The sequence below is a fragment of the Hakea prostrata genome, chromosome 10, assembly GCF_041222555.1.
Source record: "Hakea prostrata isolate BN-2017 chromosome 10, UWA_Hpros_2, whole genome shotgun sequence".
Lineage (NCBI taxonomy): Eukaryota > Viridiplantae > Streptophyta > Magnoliopsida > Proteales > Proteaceae > Hakea > Hakea prostrata.
Window position 1 is genome coordinate 46,970,375 of NC_142609.1, and position 18,410 is coordinate 46,988,784.

The window sequence follows — 18,410 nt, forward strand, 5'->3', positions numbered from 1 at the left end:
AAAGATGGTGCATTTCAAGAATCAATGGACAACGGTTGGTTTTTCAGTTTAGATGGATGGATCATGGAGGCTAATCAAAGCAGGGCACTGTGAATGAATTTAATTGGAACCAGTCATTAGTAACAGATATCGCAGTGTCCAGTTTCAAAGCTAGCCTCTTCTTTTTCTAAAATCAAATTCTTCCAAGCTATGTTCATCAGAAAAAAGATCATCAAAACTGGTAGTCACATAAAGGAAGAAATCATCTTTATAAATAATTTCTTTTTAAAAACAAATGTTTAGATACAAAACTCAGGCCTTATATCCAATATAACCTCAAATAGATCTATTGAAAGCAAGGATCCACATGTCCCACCCCATTTAGTTCATTATGATAGACAAGTAAATTTCTAAATACACAACCCCAGAGGAATAAAAGAAGATCCAGGAGTCCGTAAATAAAACACAACAAGATACACAAGGACTTGCAAACAACCCTTCATTTACCACACACTACAGAGATGAAATCAAAAGGGTATCTCAACCAGTAACACCCTCATGTACAAATGAAAGAATATTTCCTGCTTGCTGATATCCTAAAACTACAATTCCTGCTCCTCACAGGGAAATCAGCTGCAGTTCATGAAAAGAAATATGGAAGGGGAAAAAAGGGAATTGCCCAAGCAGGCACCTAAAAAGCAGATACAACATCACCAGTATCTATCTTCATGGGAGGTAAACAGAAACTGCCAGAGATATAACAACCCACATACAATGCTAACATAATCACATTCCTAGGGCAGAGAGGGGCACCAAGTAACAATAAATAAGTAAAAGGAAACTGTAGAGAACCCAGAAGAAAGAAAATTCTAGTGCAGTTACTCTCGTTGGTAAGATTCAGAAGAGAAACACTTTCTTCTTGTTCATGTCTTGCTTCCACTTGGGCAGCTGGTAGAATGCACCTTTTGTCATCCCCAGCACGGTTTGGAATTCCTCATCAGACAGATAGGACTGACCAACAAAACAAAGAAAAAGGATGACTAGAAAGAAATGTGTTGTTTATGGATGTAATCATTCTTTACCACAAAATATGACTAGATTCATTTGACAAAAAAACATTTCCTTCCAGAAAAATGAAATGCTTTCCACAAAGTCCAAAGCACAAACCTCTCTCTTTTTGAAATCAATTCCTTTAGCTGGGTTGGTTGATTTGGTATTCACTTCATCATAACCATGTGTCTTACTACCATTCTCATCTGGCTGCACCTCCTCTGTCTCGTGCTCGAGCTCCTCACCATTGTTATCAGATACGGATGAAATTCGCTCTTTGTCAGATACGGATGAAATTCGCTCTTTGTCAGATACGGATGACATCCGTTCTTCTGTTTCCTTCACTGGAGATCCTTCTGGAGAGTCGTCCACCTCAGAATTGTCATTTTTCACCCCAGCTGCCACAAAAAACGATGTCAGAATCTCTAAACCTTGATAACTAAGAATCTAAATAGAACTGAAACATTTTGTAGAAGTCATAGAAGAATTGAATGATATTGGAGTTTCTAACAAAAATTGCTAAAATTTAAAAGTTGACGGAAATTTTCTCCTGATGTGGGCCAACTGCTATAATCACTTAAACAATTTAGCATAGGGCAAAAAATAAATGCATAAGCCACAGAACATTTAAAAAAAAAAAACTAGTCTGAATGGGGAGGCACTCCACTTGTAATTCCTCTAGAATACACATGTTGGAGAAAAGATTGATGCATGCCATGAAGAACCTAGTGTCTCACTCTTTTATAAACCCAGAAAAACACCGTACAGCATCAGAATAATAGAATACAACAATTCGTCATCCTAGATATAACATCAAGTCCACTCAAAAAATAGGCTCATCATGCTTTCCCTACCAGAGCTTCCGTCCATCGGTGGGGTTCTAGAGCCTCGTACAGGAGATGCCTCGGCTGCACTCTTCCTCTGTTCGGCAGTTAGAACATTTGAAAGAGCAGCTACAGCAGCTGCTCGCTGTGATCCTCGGCTTGTACCAGATGGCCTCGAAGCAGCAACAGGTTTGGGTCCACCAGATGGATTAAAGGCAGAGTTCAATGCAGCTAAAGCTTCAGCTCTCTGAGTCGCTCCTGAGCTGTTGGACTTTTCTTGATTCTGCATGAATATTACTAAAGTAGGTCAAGACCAAAATCCAAACTAGCAAACTACGATGTGGGGCAAAATAGGGAAGGAATAGAGAATGAATTAGGTTAGAATTTAATCCCATCAACTAAAAATTAGCTATAAAATTATCTACCATCCATAAAATAATATCCTTTGATGAAGCAGAATCTTCGAAGATGGTCCTCAAGTCATCCTCATTGATGTTAGCTCCAACTCCACAAGATCTCCCTTCCCCAGGGAACAAGCATATTTCTGGGGCCTTGAGTTTCCATTCTTCATTCTATTGGCTAGTCTCATAACAGTTCTTTGCATAGCTCTCCCTACCCCACCCCTCCTTTCATTTCCCCTTCTCCTTTTAGAGGTTTAAATTGAAACTAAGGACCACGGGAATTGGGCGACTTAGGTCTTGTTTTTCCTTTACAAAACTAACAAAGTGGAAGTTAACTGTGCCCCATGTAATCAGTTGACACTAGGCTGAACTCAATTCCCCTATCAAGTAGCTACTTCATAAGCCATCAAACATAAGCTTCACATGGTCAGATGGCATAAAACTAGCCAGAGGGGTCTCAAGAAAACTTTATGACATGATTAAGAAAATTAATGTCTAATATGTCTAAGGGTTTCAAGGCACATTCCCTTTTCAAAGTCTGACGTTAAGGTTAAAAAGAGAGAGACATATTATAGTCTCCAAATAACATTCAGAAAAAAATGAGATGCCGGATCTTTTAACGTGGAAAGAAAAAGGAGCTAGGGAAAAAAATAGAAGAGGGGTAGGGGATGGGGGAGGGGGAAGGAAAACCTAGGTAAAGTCGATTGAATATAACAAGCTGAAAATTTTCTTGCATGAACTTGCACCAGGTTTCAGAAAATGATTTTAACGGCAATAAGGTAAATGTCATTCCCAGTAAAATGAAAATAAAGAACAAATCTAGAACTTACCTCTGAAGAATGTGAACCAAAAAGTGAGAACATTTTCTTCAAAAATGAGTTTCCATGAGCCTGCAGTTTCACAAAAATATATCTTTAATGAGGAACATGTGTATTTCAAAATGAAGGAAAAGTAAACAGAAAATTAAGGAACCATTTAACACACATTATGCCATGCATATAATTGAGTACATGTGACCCACTTGCATAATTCGAGATAATCAACAACCATTCCGGATTCAATCCACCAAAAATAAAGCTTTATCCCAATTAAGCTACACACTCTTTTCCTGACATGTGATTTAATGTCATATGCATTCAAAACCAACAGGGGTTCATCCCTTGTCTCTACAGGTACACATCAATTTAGAGAAGGATGGCTAAATTTTAAGGGCATTAAGTACAGTATGATTGTATGGAAGATATCAAGCTAAGTAGGTTGTATGACCACAAAAAAAAAAAAAAGACTGACTTGTGCATAACACCCTAAACTCTGAAATAACAATTCTCAAAAACCATCCAGATTTTAATCATATTGAAATCTAGAAAATACATGACCCTTTGAAAAGAGATGGATTGCGTTGTTTGAGTCAAATTTTGGTTCAACCAGTGTCTGGAAAATTAGGGCTAATTGTAGAAGCTTGCCTTCTTCATTTATTTAGACTTATGTTGCGTTAGAAAACTCTGGTTACTGCCATTGATTTAACGAGATGAGAACTAGTTTTCTACAATAAAATACCTTGTAGGTGATGCATTTCCAGCACAGAATTGTGTATTTTCCTTTCACATCAACCTAGCATTGAAAGATTTTGACGTTGGGCCTTTGTTTAATACATTTGTGTGGGCATGTGCTTATTTAATGGACCAAAAAGGATTTAACATCTAGGTTGAAATATGAAAATAGGTTAATTAGTTAGTTTAATTGATCCAATTATTTGAATTCCATCCAACTTAAGTTATAAGGACAGAATAGCCTTTTCATTATGTCTCTATTTATTTTAATTTTAAGTATCCTACTTTAAGTGGGTAAGATTCTATTTTGAGTCAGTTTCTAATTTTGAGTTTCAGTCCGATTCGGAATCCAAATCAGATTAGGACTCGAGTATATACTATAAACAGACCCTTCAACTCAATGGGAGAAAGATCAGTTATTGAATGAACAAAAATTAGCTTCCCTTCAAGCACTTGTTTATGAGGTAACGAGGGTGGACCCCACCCCAATTTCCTGTAGCCCTACAGGAAGGCCGAATCTGACCAGGGGCAAATTGCTCATTTAACCCCCTCCCCCTTTTTCTTTCTTTCTATTTGGATACAGAACACTTTGAGGATCCCAGTCCTACTCATCTTTTGTCCATCCTTGTTAAATTATGAAAGAGTTCTAATCCAGCCAAAAGTCCTAATTAGAAAGGGATTCCTCTAGTAGTAGCCCAAATTCTATTGGGAAGCTATTTCTACTTTTGAAGTTTGGTCTTGTTTTGGTCAATTATTGAAGAGTCCCAGTCAAGTTCGGATTTCCCACTTAGAGAGGAATCTCCTTAGTTGCAATCTCCTTTCTACCAGAATTCTAGATCTACTCTTGTTTATAATTTAACTCATCCTAGGATGAGATATGTGAGAGGTCTTAGTAGAGTCGGAGTCCGTAGTCAAGAAGTAGTAGTTCCTCCTTGTTTAGGTCTCTAAGTTGGATACCTATTTCAAGTAGGTTCCATCTTAATTAGGAATTCATTGGTTTTATTTGTTTACGAGTTCTTAAAGAGAATCCTTTTATAGTTATCTTGTGAGTCCTAGTCCAAGTAGTCTATTATTTGTTGAGTCCCAAGTATGGCTACCCCCCATGTAAGCAAGACAGTGTTTGATGAATAAATAATTGAATTGAAGGAAGACTTGAGTGGAGTCGTGGGTTGAGGAAGGAAGCCTATGACTGTTATTATCTCCAGTTTTCTGCAATTTTCCAAATTTCCTTCTCTCAAGTTTGTGGCAGCATTGGATTTCAAGGACTCCTTCAAACCACTCAAAGGTTCTCCTCTACACAAGCATCCACTCCCGCCCCACCCCTCCTTCCTTGCACAAACCCCTTCCCTTTTCCCTCTTCCTCAAGGCAACCTGAAATTTCCCCAAACCCTAAATCCCCTCATTCATCCTTCAAAACCCTCCCCCTTCTATGATTAGTATCACCCCCTCACCCACAGCCTTCGATCCTAAGTTGCAGTCCTCAACCTACCCTAAAACCCTAGAAACTTCATCCATCTCCAACAAACCCTAACCCAAGGACTGAAACAGAAACCAAGAACAATAAAATCAGATTCCATCTCAGTCACACTCCCTGGCCAAACCTGATTCCCACTCCCCTCAAACCCTAAATCACCTCTAAACCCTAGAAACCCTCAAAATATAAAACCTAGCTTTTCCCCTAACCCTAGACCTGGAATTTTAGTTCTGAATTTTAAGTTACAGTGAAGTTCAGATCTGACCCCTAGTCTCGAGCCCATACCCGAACTTGGCTTCATCTCATTCCCAACCCTAGAATCAAATAAAACAGTCCTAAACCATTGGAAACCCTAAGTCCCACAGGGGTTTGAGGTCAAACACTCATAACTGAAGGATATAATTGGTCTACACAAGCTGCTGTTGACCTGTATTTTGCCCTAAACAGCTGATGTCCACATCAGAAGACTTAATTGCAGATTTGTTAAACCCTAATTACCTCAATACCCTAAGCTGCAAGGTATATTGGAGCATAATTAGCTGCTGTTTGCAGAAATTAACTACAGATGGACTAAAACAGCAGGGTTTATACCCTAATTGTACTGCTGGTTCTTTGGAAGAGATCCTGACGACTGGCCCTCAATTCAGGGGTTACATCAGTTTTCTTTGGTTCTCTCAATTAGTTTGATGATCCAAGCATTAAGAGTTCTAATGCTGTCAATCAGTTTGAAGATCCAAACCCCAGGAAGGTTCTCTAAGTGAAAACAAGCTCAGACTCTTGATAGTGGTTGCATAGGACAGCCTTCAATCTCCATCTTCAGGTTCTATATTCCATTCCCCTTCCCATATCACCTCTCTTTCCCCCCCCCCTCCCCATTTTTTTATTGATTTTTCTTGAATTCTCAAAGTTCTCAAGACACCCAGAATTCAAGGTCAGATCTGTGCCAATCTAACCTTTAGATCTGCCCACACTTTAGGTACATCCATAGTTCAAGGTCTAGTGAGATCTTGTATTTTGAGACCTCAAGACTATACCAGAAAAACACATCTCGGCCAAGACCTCAGTTGACTTAAGTACTCAACCAAGATCTCAGATCCCACGAGGTCTCGATTCAACCGAGTCTTTATAAATACCTCATCTTGATTGAGACAAGTCGAGATATCTTGAGCAGAACACTGCTTCCCCTTTGTTGGTGTTGCTGTTAGTGTTTTGGCCAGATTTTTCGCCAAAGAGTTGGTTGGATCTCTACTTAGGCTACATCAACAACTTGTTTAGCTCATCTACAACAGGGATCTACTGAAGGGAACTAGCCGGATATAGTTGATCTTCCCTAAAGCCTTCTCTTTGTCCTTTTTCTTCTTTTTGTTAAAAACTTCTCCCCTTTGTCTACATATAACCCAATGAGTGACACAGGACAACAAAATCTGATATCTTGCAGTTGGTGCTGGGGCTGCTGGTGGTGGAGCCAGAATTGGAGGAGCTGCTTAGTCATTGATTTTACTCTTGTATTCTCGTGGTATAACTTATACGTACACCATGTTGTAACGTGAAATTTTGAACAACTAAACATGTTTGATATATTATTTGATTTTACACCTTCATGTTTACATTTATATCCAGTAAGTATTTTGTACTTCATATTTTATAGTCTGCATATTCACTCCTTCAATGTGTCGGTTTCAAAGTTAGGGTCGAGTTGGAACTCGTATATGCACTTGTTTTCTCACAAAATCTAAGGCCACCACTGTGTTTAGGAGGCTTGAAATATGGTAAATACCAACTTTCAGTCCAAACTAAACCTTATTATCCACTAAAATGGCCCTTGAGTTGGGTAGGGTTGACCAGGGATTTTTTTTACCATATCTTGGCCGAGATTTTGTGAGATTTTGGTTTTTTAAGAGACCAGGATCCCTGTTGAGATCGAGATCTCATACCACAGTTACATCCTCTTGACAACCCTAGTGACATTAGATCCCAGTTTGACCCATTCTGACCATTTGATTTCAAGATATATATATATATATATATATAATATATATTTTTTTTGAATTTTTCATCCTCCCTAAAATCCCCAAAAAATAAGAACCTGCATATATTCTAATTTCACCATCAAAACCTACTTAAACTTGGGGAATTATATCTCCATACTTATTACCTACATTAACTCCCAACTTTAACCTCATTCTAACACCTATAGATCTTAGTTCCCCATCTTAAGGAATTTATCCCATAATCTATAGTTGTTTCCACCATTTTTTGTCGCTGGAAGGTTCACAACTATCTGCAAAGGAGAAGGAGAAGAACATAGGAGAAAGAAGAGAAGTAAAGAGTTACTCTGAGCTAGATGGTCGTAAGAATAGAAACCAAAGCATCTAATGTCGTTGGAATAACAAATATGGCCGAAAGATTGTACCTAGTCATTGGAGCTAGAGGTGAAGGTGAGTAACAACAACGTCAAACAATTTGAGATATTTTTCTATTTTTGTCTAAGATTTGGTAATGACAAATGGGCAATAATATCTTTTTCTATTCAAAACAAACAATGTTAGCCACAAGGGAACATTTGTAATTGTTGCGACCAAATATAATCCCTTGGTTGAACTGAGGTCAAACCCTTGTTGATGGGGCTGGAACCTGTTCACAAAAAGAAAACATAAGAGTAGGCCAACCAAGGTTGGTTAGCGCCTTCGAAGCTTAAGTCAGATTCAATTACAACACCATCCTGAGGATGTGGTTTTAAAGCTCCAAGCTGAGTAGCCAAACAGCAACGGCAATGTCAGTGACCAATACCATTGAGGTAGGCGAGGGTTGTCTATAGTCGAGCCTTAAGAGTGTGGATCGTTGAAATCCTCAAGCTAGCCTTCGGCTGACACGTCGGACATTGGTGTCGGCAAACATGACATGTCAAATGTTGGTGAGCAGGTGTGTGAGGCTACCGTGACAGGCTCTGCCAACACGAGCTTCTCAGTGGGGGTCTAACAGGCATGTTAACTCCAGCCAGATAAGGCGACAGATCAATGTATCACGTCCTATCAGTCTTTGAGCACCTAACAAAAACCTTGAGCACTAGGGGAGTCCCCAAGCACAGGTAGAATCCCAGATAAATTGGGGTGGGGTTCAGCCAGATGAGAACCCAATGATATGAACACAAGGACCCCCTAGCCAAAACCCTAAGTGGGGCCCCCCAGGATGGTTCTAAGAAATCACCCCAACCTGACCGAACAACTATTAGAGGGTATTTTTGGCATTTTTGCCCCCTTTTTAGGTCTGGAATTATTTCCAGATAATTCAGAATTCTGTTTGAGCATAAATTAGTAAGTTGGGCTGTGTTTGGATTGGTCTTAGGAGTTTGTTTTTCATTTGAAGCTGTTTTGAGAGTCCTCAGTTATCTTAAATTAGGAACATGTGTATTAATTAAAAAAGAATTCAGCATGTGCTTATTTAAGTTAACTTAAAGTCTAATTATTAGCAAGTGTCTTTTAGTAGATTCCAAATCAGGTGTTGAGGTCCTTAAGTAATTAGAGTCCAATTCAAGAGTTCTGGTCAAGTGTTGGGAACTATGGAATCCATATCTGTTAAAGATTCCCACCCAAATCAAGAGTCTTTTGAAAGCTATAAATAGCTTAACAGTCTACATAATTTTCAATTTTGATGATTAATTGTTGAGTTTGGGATCAGGGTTTCCTAGTTGAGGGGGCTCTGGTTGAGTAGAAATTGTACAAGTTCAAGCTTCTTGTTCTCCATTCCAGCAGTCAACAAGCAATCCTCAAGCAGCCAACAATCATTCACAGCTTTAATCAAGTACAGAATCCCCCACCCTTCCATGCCTTGCGCACTTAGGTGTTTCCCTCTCCTTGCTGCTGCATTACAACAGCAACGTCCCCCAACCTCCATGACTCCCCTGACCACCTCCTGTAAGCCCCATGAGCCTCCCAGTCCCCCCCCCCCCCCCCGCCCCAACTGCCCTAGCTCCCGCAGGTCTGCCACCCTTCCTGCTACCCACAGCAGCCTTAGGATTCCTTCCCCAGCAGAATTCAAATCCCAGCTCCTTAAGCCTCCCTTTCTTCTCCCTTAGGTTGCACCACCCTTTAGGTATTAATTCTGTAGTTAATCTCTTAGTTAGACTTTGTTTTCTCAGTTTTTTTTAAATTCTGCACTTTCATCTTCTTCACCCAAAATTTCTGCAACTTATCCAACTTCTGAAAAACCCTAAGTTTATAAAATCCAGACCTACCCAAGCCCTTGAATCACTGAAATTCAGTTCTGAATCTGCAGAAACAGAAAAGACAGAGCTTCTCCTACCCTAGCCGAAATACCTAAGCACCCCAGTTTTCAGTTTCTGTTCAAATTTCAAATCTGAAATTATAGTACAGCAGGGTTTACAAGTACTAAAATATCCTCTAAACCCTAGGACCACTATTCTTTTTAGCTAGAAATTCCTGGGCAGCCCTTAGATTTAGGGAAATTCCCAAAATATGCTTAGCCCTAAATCTGGGTTTGCATCACCCAATCTTTGGTGAGTGTCACTCTGGAGGAAGGAAGGGGTCTGAACACATTTCCCCGAGCACATGTCTGACCTCATTTAACAATTATTTGGATCACTATGCATCATGACCTGTCTTGCTTCCCAAGGTCCAGGGTTGAGCCCCCTTAGACCACACTCCTCAAACAAAGCACAAACGTCGACCTGAGCTTGTTAATGGGCTCAGGGCCAAGCCCCGAGTCATCCATGAGCTAAACCATCCTACGTGAGCCACCTTGGCCCAATCAATGGCTCAAGACCAAGCCCCCCATACTTGGCAAACTTTGGCATGACAGTATTAGAAAAAATTTTAGGGGATGTAAACATAATAGGAGACGGGTTGCTCCACCTCTAAACATCCGGCCTAAGATCATGGAATCTTCTTTCAAACAGTCTGTACCAACGACATTGAGTTTAATTGGATCGTCTCCTTTTCTCTCTCTCCTTCCCCTGACCCCCCAACCAGCACCTTTCAAATGCCCCCAAAATAATTGAAGTCGGTATCAAAGACCTCAAATAAAGTAGAACACAAAAGTTCCTTAATCGTAGCACATACTGTGGCTTTGGAAGAATCCCATGAAAAGTATGTAGTGAAGAAGCATGGTTCATTTCCTTCGGTGACCTTGTACAATGGCAAATCAGGAGACAATCCTTCCAGATTTGTGGCCATCTCTATGTATGCCTGCAACAATTCTTTTCTGCATGAGATACATATATGAAAAGAAGTAGAACTAGATGATGATAATAATAATAATAATAATAATTTTTGTTGAAGCAATTGTACCTGGCCGAACTCAAAAGCTTTTTGCTTTTCTTTTGAATCCACACAGTGGCCAAGCCAAACAAAGACCTCACCATGTGTGTCAAGTATCAGCATATCCTCAGTCAACAAATCATCTTGAGAGAAGTTGTAAACTTCAGATACCTACAATGAGAAAAGAAAATTGGAGTCCTAAATAAGTATGGACAATAAAAAAGAAATCTTTACGTTATGTCTAGAGGTGCACCTCAATCTTTCCTGATAAACCAGCAAGGCAGTAGGAGCCATGAACCCAACAGGGAGAGAAAAACAAAACAAAAAGAGGATTAGTGTCACCCAGAATATTAAAAATGACCAGTAAAAAAGCTATACCACATATGAATTCAGACTAGTATGGAGAACAAGCACCAACCATTATTGAATGAGAAAGTATACAAGTGAGGATCCCTAACAGTCTCTTGTGAAACTTTTTTGCTTGTGTAGCTTTCCTTCCCTCCCAGTGCATTCCAGAAGGTTGAGCTCTCGGTTCCTTCCTTAGCATGTTTCAGGATAACTCCTGGCTGAAAATTAAAAGTATTGAAGCCATAATCACTTGACCTCATTCTATGTAGGATATATGTTTCGTATCTCTATAGAGAAAAAGGAATTGGTCATCACGCAGTCAAGAAAACACCACATAAATATGTGTAGTCAAGATGAACATGTGGGAATGGATGAGATGATATTAAGGAATAGGACAGAGGAAGAGAGATACAATATGAACCAAAAAAAGAAGATTTAGAAAGTAAAATCAAAGAAATCAAAATCAAAGAAAACACTCGGGTGAGGGGCTAAAATATTAACAGGACAGACGAAGTGAAAGAAGTTGTGGATGATTTTGGGCAAACGGTAACAACTAAAAGTTATTGGACGGTGAAGCTGAATTGACTTGAGTTACAAAAGAAAGTTCAAAAAATAACTGAGCTAGGATTAAAAATAGAAGGGGAAAAAACTATATGAATGTACCATAATTATGGCTTCCATATTGATGATAGACAGAAGCGAAATTATTTGTACATCTAGTGAGACATAATATAAATTAAAAAAGCAAGACATGACTTGTCACTCTCTCACCACAAGTACTAGGCAAATTCTTAAAGAAAGAAACAGAGAGAGAGAGAGAGAGAGAGAGAGAGAGAGAGAGAGAGAGAGATTCCCACGTTCATGATAGACAACGGTGGGATTATTTGTATATTTCCTGCCGCAGTTTGAATTAAGAAGTAAAACATGAATTTACTGTCTGACCAGAGTATTCAACAGTTTCTTAAAGACAGAAAACTGAGAGAGAACGAAAGAGCACATAATTGTTGAGGCCTTTTTCCCCAGATATATTAGCATGCTTCATTCGAGGAGAAGAGAGAATATCCGTTTTCTTTTTGTTTGGGTGGGGGAAGGTGGGGGTTGAGGATTTGTGTTGACCATGCTTAACTTCCAACCAGACAACTTTAACAGGAACCAAAATTGATCAAAGCAACTACAAATTTATCTGTTCAAATATACCTTCAAGAATTCTGCCACTTTAGTAGCCACTTGTTGTTGCTCAAAGGTACTTTGATTTCCATGCCAGTTGAAAAGTGAAGCGCCAGATTGCAGAAGGAAACAGTCATCAGAACTCAAGGATGCAGGAACCTGGATAGAAATAAATAAAACAGATCAAGCAATCATGATCCCCACAATTATACTTGTAGTGACTATTTACTTTTTCTAATGCACCTCCACTAGAAAATACAGAATTAAAGCTTAAGCAAATGATAGATCTTCATGCAGGAAAAAGCCAATTAAGTAAATGCAGAACTTGCATTTACTTTGCCCTCCCCTGCCTCATCACTATTAATGAGAACAAAATGAATAAATAGAACCTGGGGTCCCAGTTGTATGTAATTCAGGTTCAAAATACAGGTCATCACAAAATTGTCCAAAAGACAACACAGGCATTTCTGTAACTTCTGCTGATAAACAAAATGTCCCCATCTGCAAGCTGATCAAGGATATGCTTCTTGTTATTAACCCCAACAACCCCCCTGATGCAGCACAACCAGAAGTTACTGTTCACGCTACAGTAGCGTGAACAGTAACTTAGATGATAATTTCATATTTGGTGGGCCCCAAGTCCACCTTGCATGGAAATATATACAAATTTGGTGGGCCCAAACTCCAGCTTGCAAGGAGATAAAATAGGAACTGTTTTTGTGGGAGTTCTAGAGATAATTTAGAATTTTGTTATTTATTATTGGGATAATCATGTAATCAAAGTTTTTATTTGGGTAGGATATCTAGAATAAGTTTCAGTTAGTTTTAAATTCCTAAGAGTCCTAGTAGGATCAGTCTTTTGTTAGTTTTAAATTACCAAGAGTCCTATTATAGTTGTTTTGTATCAAGTATGTTTGTTTTGTTATTTAAACACTTGTAATCAGCTTATTAAGGATGGAATAGAAAAAGTGAATTTAAGCTTGAGCTTTGTGCGTTTGCAGCCCCCCCCTTCTTCTTATGAGTTTTCTCCCTCTTCCCCATCTTCAAGACTAATTCTTCCCCCTATCTTCTTTATCCTTCTTTCTTCTCTATTCTGTCCCCCATTACCCCCTCAGAAGGTCATCACAAAATTGTCCAAAAGACAACACAAAGGCTATTCTGTTGATAAACAAAATGTTCCCATCTGCAAGCTAAGCAAAGATATGCTGGTTCTTGTTTTTTTTTTTTGGGATGAATGATTAATTATATTAAAAAACAGAAAAAAGAAAATAATACAAGGTCTTTAAGAGGAAGACCGAAAAGAGGAGCTAAGACCCCAGGAGACAACAATGAGTTTGTTGCTTGGGGTATCATCAACAGGGGGATGGGGATAAGCTAACAATCTAGAAGAAACATCGAAGTAGATGACATTCCAAATCATGTCTGAAGAGCGGGATTTAGAAGTCCATCTCCCACCAAAGATGATGGATGGAGGCGCAAAAAACTAGCTTAATGATCCAATCACAAATGGAAGAGCCTGAGAAGTTTCGCACAATCCAAGACCAGTCACGAGCAAACCCAAAAGAACGCCTTGAATAGGGCCAGATGGAGGCTAGGGCTTTACGCAGATAGATCTGGAGAAGGGGCAAGAGAAGAAAAGGTGCTCAAGGTTCTTCGGGCTGTTCCAACATAGGATGCAGTTGGGGTATACTGGGATATGACCACTAATAAGGAAGGATTAGGTGGGAAGGGCATGGTTGAGGGCTCTCCAAAGGGTAAGTGAATGGCGCGGGATGAAACCTTTGAACCAGACCAAAGGGACCCAGGGAGTTTAGGGTTATGGGCTCGGAGGAGATTCCACGCTGAGAGGGTGGAGAAGGTTTTGGTGGGAGAAGGGAGCCAAACTCTGAGATCATGAGAGGAACTAGCAGGAGGGGGAGAGACTCCCAAATCTGAGTGAGAAAGGGGAGGGGGAAGGGTTCCAGGAACCATTGGTGATGAAGGCTAACAAGAGGGTGCTTTTGGGGATACGGGATGCATAAAGATATGGTTCATGTTAATAACCCCAACAACCCCCTCCCCTGCAGAAGAACCCAAACGGAAAATATACACACCACCCTAGACACAATTATAGTTATGCATCACTTTAAATTAAATATATAATATCATATGTCAGCGAAGACCCCTTAGGCTGCGTTTGTTTGCTGGAATAAAGGTGGGGTGGGAAAATTCTTGAAAAAAGCATGGTTATTAAAGCAGCAAAGCGACCAAAGCGATTAGGGCTCCGTCTTGGCGATTAGGTGACTAAGCGGCGCTTAGGCGGCAATAAAGCAACCAAAGCGGTTTAGTCAATATTTTTAATATAACTACTTTTTTTAATACAAATACTTTTTATAATAAACTAAAGTACTAAACAAACATTTAACAATCACATTCATAAAAATAAAAATAAAAAACATTCAAGAATCACAATTATGAATAACAATATTATTCATATATAGTTTAGTGAAATTATTTCACAAATTATTTTTAACATGACTTTTTTGTTAAATGTACATGAATAATATTCGAATTGGAATCAGAATTGATGTATCCATTTTTTTAACCAAACAGTGCCGACATGATAAATTAATAGATCTCATATTCCGATTTCCAAGTCATTGTTTATTTAATGATTCATTGATTATCAATGTTGAATATGGCTCATGCTTCACATTTTGTTGCCGACAGGCACTTTGGGCCTCGGAGTTCATTTGCACTTAGGCATTATGGTTTTACCACCTTTTGCGCCATATTGCCACCTAGATGCTAAAGCAGCCGCTTTTTTTACATTTTGTAATTTTTGCTTATTATTTATTTATTTATTTATTTAATCATAATTTATTCTACAATGCCGTATATAAATTTAAATATGTGAGCCAAGTCATTGTTTATTTAATGATTCATTGATTATCAATGTTGAATATGGCTCATGCTTCACATTTTGTTGCCGACAGGCACTTTGGGCCTCGGAGTTCATTTGCAAATTGGGCCTCGATTCTAAAATGGCTCACATATTTAAATTTATATACGGCATTGTAGAATAAATTATGATTAAATAAATAAATAATAAGCAAAAATTACAAAATGTAAAAAAAACGGCTGCTTTAGCATCTAGGTGGCAATATGGAGCAATAGGTGGTAAAACGATAATGCCTAAGCAAAAAGCCAGCAAGAAATCAGACCGTTAGTTAAGCGGTCACAATTTAAGCGGTTCAAAAACCGCTTTTCCGCTTAGGCGCACCTAGGCGGACGCTTTGATAACCATGGAAAAAAGTGTAGATTTCTTACTTTTCTCTTACATCCCGAAATTGTAGATTGTTTGGTTGCTTGGGGTGGGAAAGTGAGAGACAAGCTTCCTTGAATCAAGGAAACTTGTCTGGTGAGGTGGCAGCCCAGCTTTCCCACCCCAAGGCTTTTTAAAACCCCACAAATTTGGTGGGATTTTGTGGAAAAGCTTGGAAAAGTAAAAAGTGGGACCCACCACTATCACTTTTCCCAAAACCCTTTCCTTTCCTTTCCTTCTCGCTCACCCCACAACACATGAGGCCCACATGTTTTTTTTCTTACCCCTTTTTCCCAACCCAACTTTGCAAACAAACGCATCCTTAAGAAAACAAAACTCCCCAAGTTACAACATCAACATCATAATGAGGGGTAAAAAGACATTCACATACTGTGTCAACTTGAACTGCTTTAGTGTTATGCACTGCTGTTCCAGAGACACGGATAAGTGCAACACCATCAGCACTATATGTTTCATCATCCAGACCTTTCTCCTCGAGGTCTTTCTTGTAGCCAGAGCTTAATCCACCCTGCATAAAAATAATTGGATTTCAAAATTCAAGTGATAAGAAAATGATTAACCAATGGTATTAGCCACTCCATAACCTCAACTACTAGTACCTTGAGGATAATGAAAGGTTGAAAGAGAGCAATGAATTGTGGTGGCTCTTTTCCCTCAAAAATGCGGCCCTGCAGGAAGAATTGTTAAACTACCATCCTCTATCCCTTAAACCCATCATAAAAGGAAACAGTATAACACCTGAACAGGACGTCCTTTTAATGAGTTGAACATTGTACTAGCCAATTTAGTAGCCATCATTTGATCATCCTGGAAAATCAAAAAAATCCAAGTTTAGGCTAACAATTCTTTAACCAACCTAAGATTGAAATGGCAACAGATTTACAAAATAAATTAAAAGTATGCATTGTCAAATCCAGAAATTAAATGAAAAAAGTGACTCAAAGGTAACCCATGAACCACAGAAATTGCACATATATTGTTCCAGAGATATACTCCAAATGCTAATTCACTTATAGAACACTAACACAAGTTTCAAAAAAATAGCTTCCTGGAAGGTGATCTACAACAATATGGCATTGCATGATTTTTCTCTTTATGTAGAAACTGAGACCAGTAGACAGAGAAAAATTTCAGAGATCAGAGAGAATACCAGACGATACATTCTCTTACATTGAAACTCAATGGTCGGCTATCTAGTACCATGAGTAAATTTGTCAACCAGAACTCCAATTTTAGGCATGTTATACATGCCAAGACTCTTTTGATCGGAAAGCTTTCAGATCAAGGACAGATTCCAACAATTCCCAATATGAACAGGACCTGATTGTCAATTCCAACAACTTTGATTTGAATCAGAATCAACAGGACGTGATTGTCACTGATTCGTGGTTTTAGAACCTGCCTCCATGAGGCTATAATCAGGTAAGGGTCCTGATTATAATTCCTCACTTCTCTTTGGTTCATTCTTTGTCAAACTTAGATAATCTGCGTAAAAATAAAGCCAAGCTAGACTGCAAAAGAGTGTAAATCTTTATTCTCAACATCCAGGAACATGGTACAGAGCACTTTCTATTACCTGAGTACTATTTTTTCCCATCCAACAACACAGGAAGTAATCTTCTTTCTTATCGCCAGAATGGTAAGTATAAAGAACAATGTAGCAATCTCCACTGTAAAATTTACCAATTTCTTCTTTTGGAACTGGCGTCTTGGCACTGCCATTGATGCGCCATACCTGAAAAACTAGTAATATTCATTCCTCCAATAAGCGATTAATATTTCACCAGCATATAGAGATACATAATTGTTAGAAAAAACATAGCTGTTACAGTGGCGATATTCAGACCTCAGTTTTACCACCACTTTCAAGCAAAGGTGGGACATCTTCATTTACAGAAGTAGTTCCTTTCGTAATTCCCTTTAGACCACCAATACCTTGTTGCTTCAAAAGAGCTGAATTCAAAATACTATGATCGTTAAAAGTACGAGACATAGATAATAATTTGACATAATTCAGAAGCCAAAGGAGTGGTACCTGCTACTTTTCCTCTCCCTCCTTCCTCAGCACCAGAGGTCGCTGCCCCCGCTGGCCAAGACTCAAAGTTGGACTTGAATGAATGAGTTTCATACCCTTGAATAACCCGGGTTACGTGCGTTGACTTTGGTCTATTTTGACTAGCTATAAATTCCTGGTATAAAAGTAGAGGTCACAATGCCTGACTGAATTACAATCATCAACTGAGCATTAAAGCTACATACCTCAGCAGCTTGATTGGCAGCTTTTCTCTCCTCCACTTGTGTTACTCGACCAACCCAAATGAATACCTCAGCACCACAGTCCAGTATATAGCATTTATTGTTCTCCAACATAGATTTAGAAAGATCACCTTCTACCATCGTTAACTCACCATCCATAATGCTAAAGAAAGCAATGGTCACCAAATCAGAAATTCTTTAAGAAACAAGTAAATAAATTATGGGGCAGTAATAAGTATCTTAATATTATTCTGAGCAACACTTGCCCAAAATCAGGTGTGTTTCTGTGAAGGTGAAAACTGAATTAGGGAGGGAAGGGGAAAAGCAGTCTTGGCAGAACATTCTTCTCAAATTTACCAGTCCACTAGGCTTTCAAAAAGTATCCACAAGAAAAAGAAAACTAATGAAATGAAAGCAGGGGAATGCAGACTAAACTTGAGAATGGAAGTGGAAGAAATAAAAACCTAGGAAAATAGATGAAATGACTTATGATATGGAGCTTCAAAGATTTCTTATTCTCTACAAAATTGACTGCACTTTAAGGACATGAGAGAACTTCACAATCAAGGTTTGTGTAGCAGAACAGACAAGAAACTGAAAAAAGAAACAAGTATAGTACAGAAAAAGCAGCCAGCTCAAACATTACAAAGCAGGACAAAACTTGACTTGAGCTCCCAAAATACTGGAAAATGGCCCAAGAGTTGCAAATCTTGGAGATACTATAGAAAAAGCATCTGTGCAAGAAATAAATAGGACATTC

At 38.8% G+C, this 18,410-nt stretch overlaps 1 protein-coding gene across 4 annotated transcripts in view; it reads right to left on the minus strand.

Annotated features, from left to right (window-relative positions):
- Positions 1-234: 234 nt before the first annotated feature.
- LOC149003511 (villin-2-like) overlaps positions 235-18,410 on the minus strand; it is a 29,734-nt gene continuing 11,558 nt past the window's right edge. For all 4 annotated transcript variants that reach the window (XM_089137060.1, XM_089137057.1, XM_089137056.1 and 1 more), the window contains exons 8-23: positions 17,654-17,813; positions 17,430-17,583; positions 17,241-17,347; positions 16,971-17,129; positions 16,133-16,201; positions 15,994-16,062; positions 15,765-15,902; positions 12,100-12,228; positions 10,973-11,120; positions 10,808-10,818; positions 10,585-10,725; positions 10,357-10,482; positions 3,085-3,144; positions 1,884-2,136; positions 1,147-1,427; positions 235-990 (exon numbers count right to left, since the gene is read on the minus strand). In XM_089137060.1, the coding sequence (XP_088993186.1) occupies positions 877-990; positions 1,147-1,427; positions 1,884-2,136; positions 3,085-3,144; positions 10,357-10,482; positions 10,585-10,725; positions 10,808-10,818; positions 10,973-11,120; positions 12,100-12,228; positions 15,765-15,902; positions 15,994-16,062; positions 16,133-16,201; positions 16,971-17,129; positions 17,241-17,347; positions 17,430-17,583; positions 17,654-17,813 (2,119 nt within the window). In that variant the 3' untranslated portion in view covers positions 235-876. The remainder of the gene's footprint in view (positions 991-1,146; positions 1,428-1,883; positions 2,137-3,084; positions 3,145-10,356; positions 10,483-10,584; positions 10,726-10,807; positions 10,819-10,972; positions 11,121-12,099; positions 12,229-15,764; positions 15,903-15,993; positions 16,063-16,132; positions 16,202-16,970; positions 17,130-17,240; positions 17,348-17,429; positions 17,584-17,653; positions 17,814-18,410) is intronic.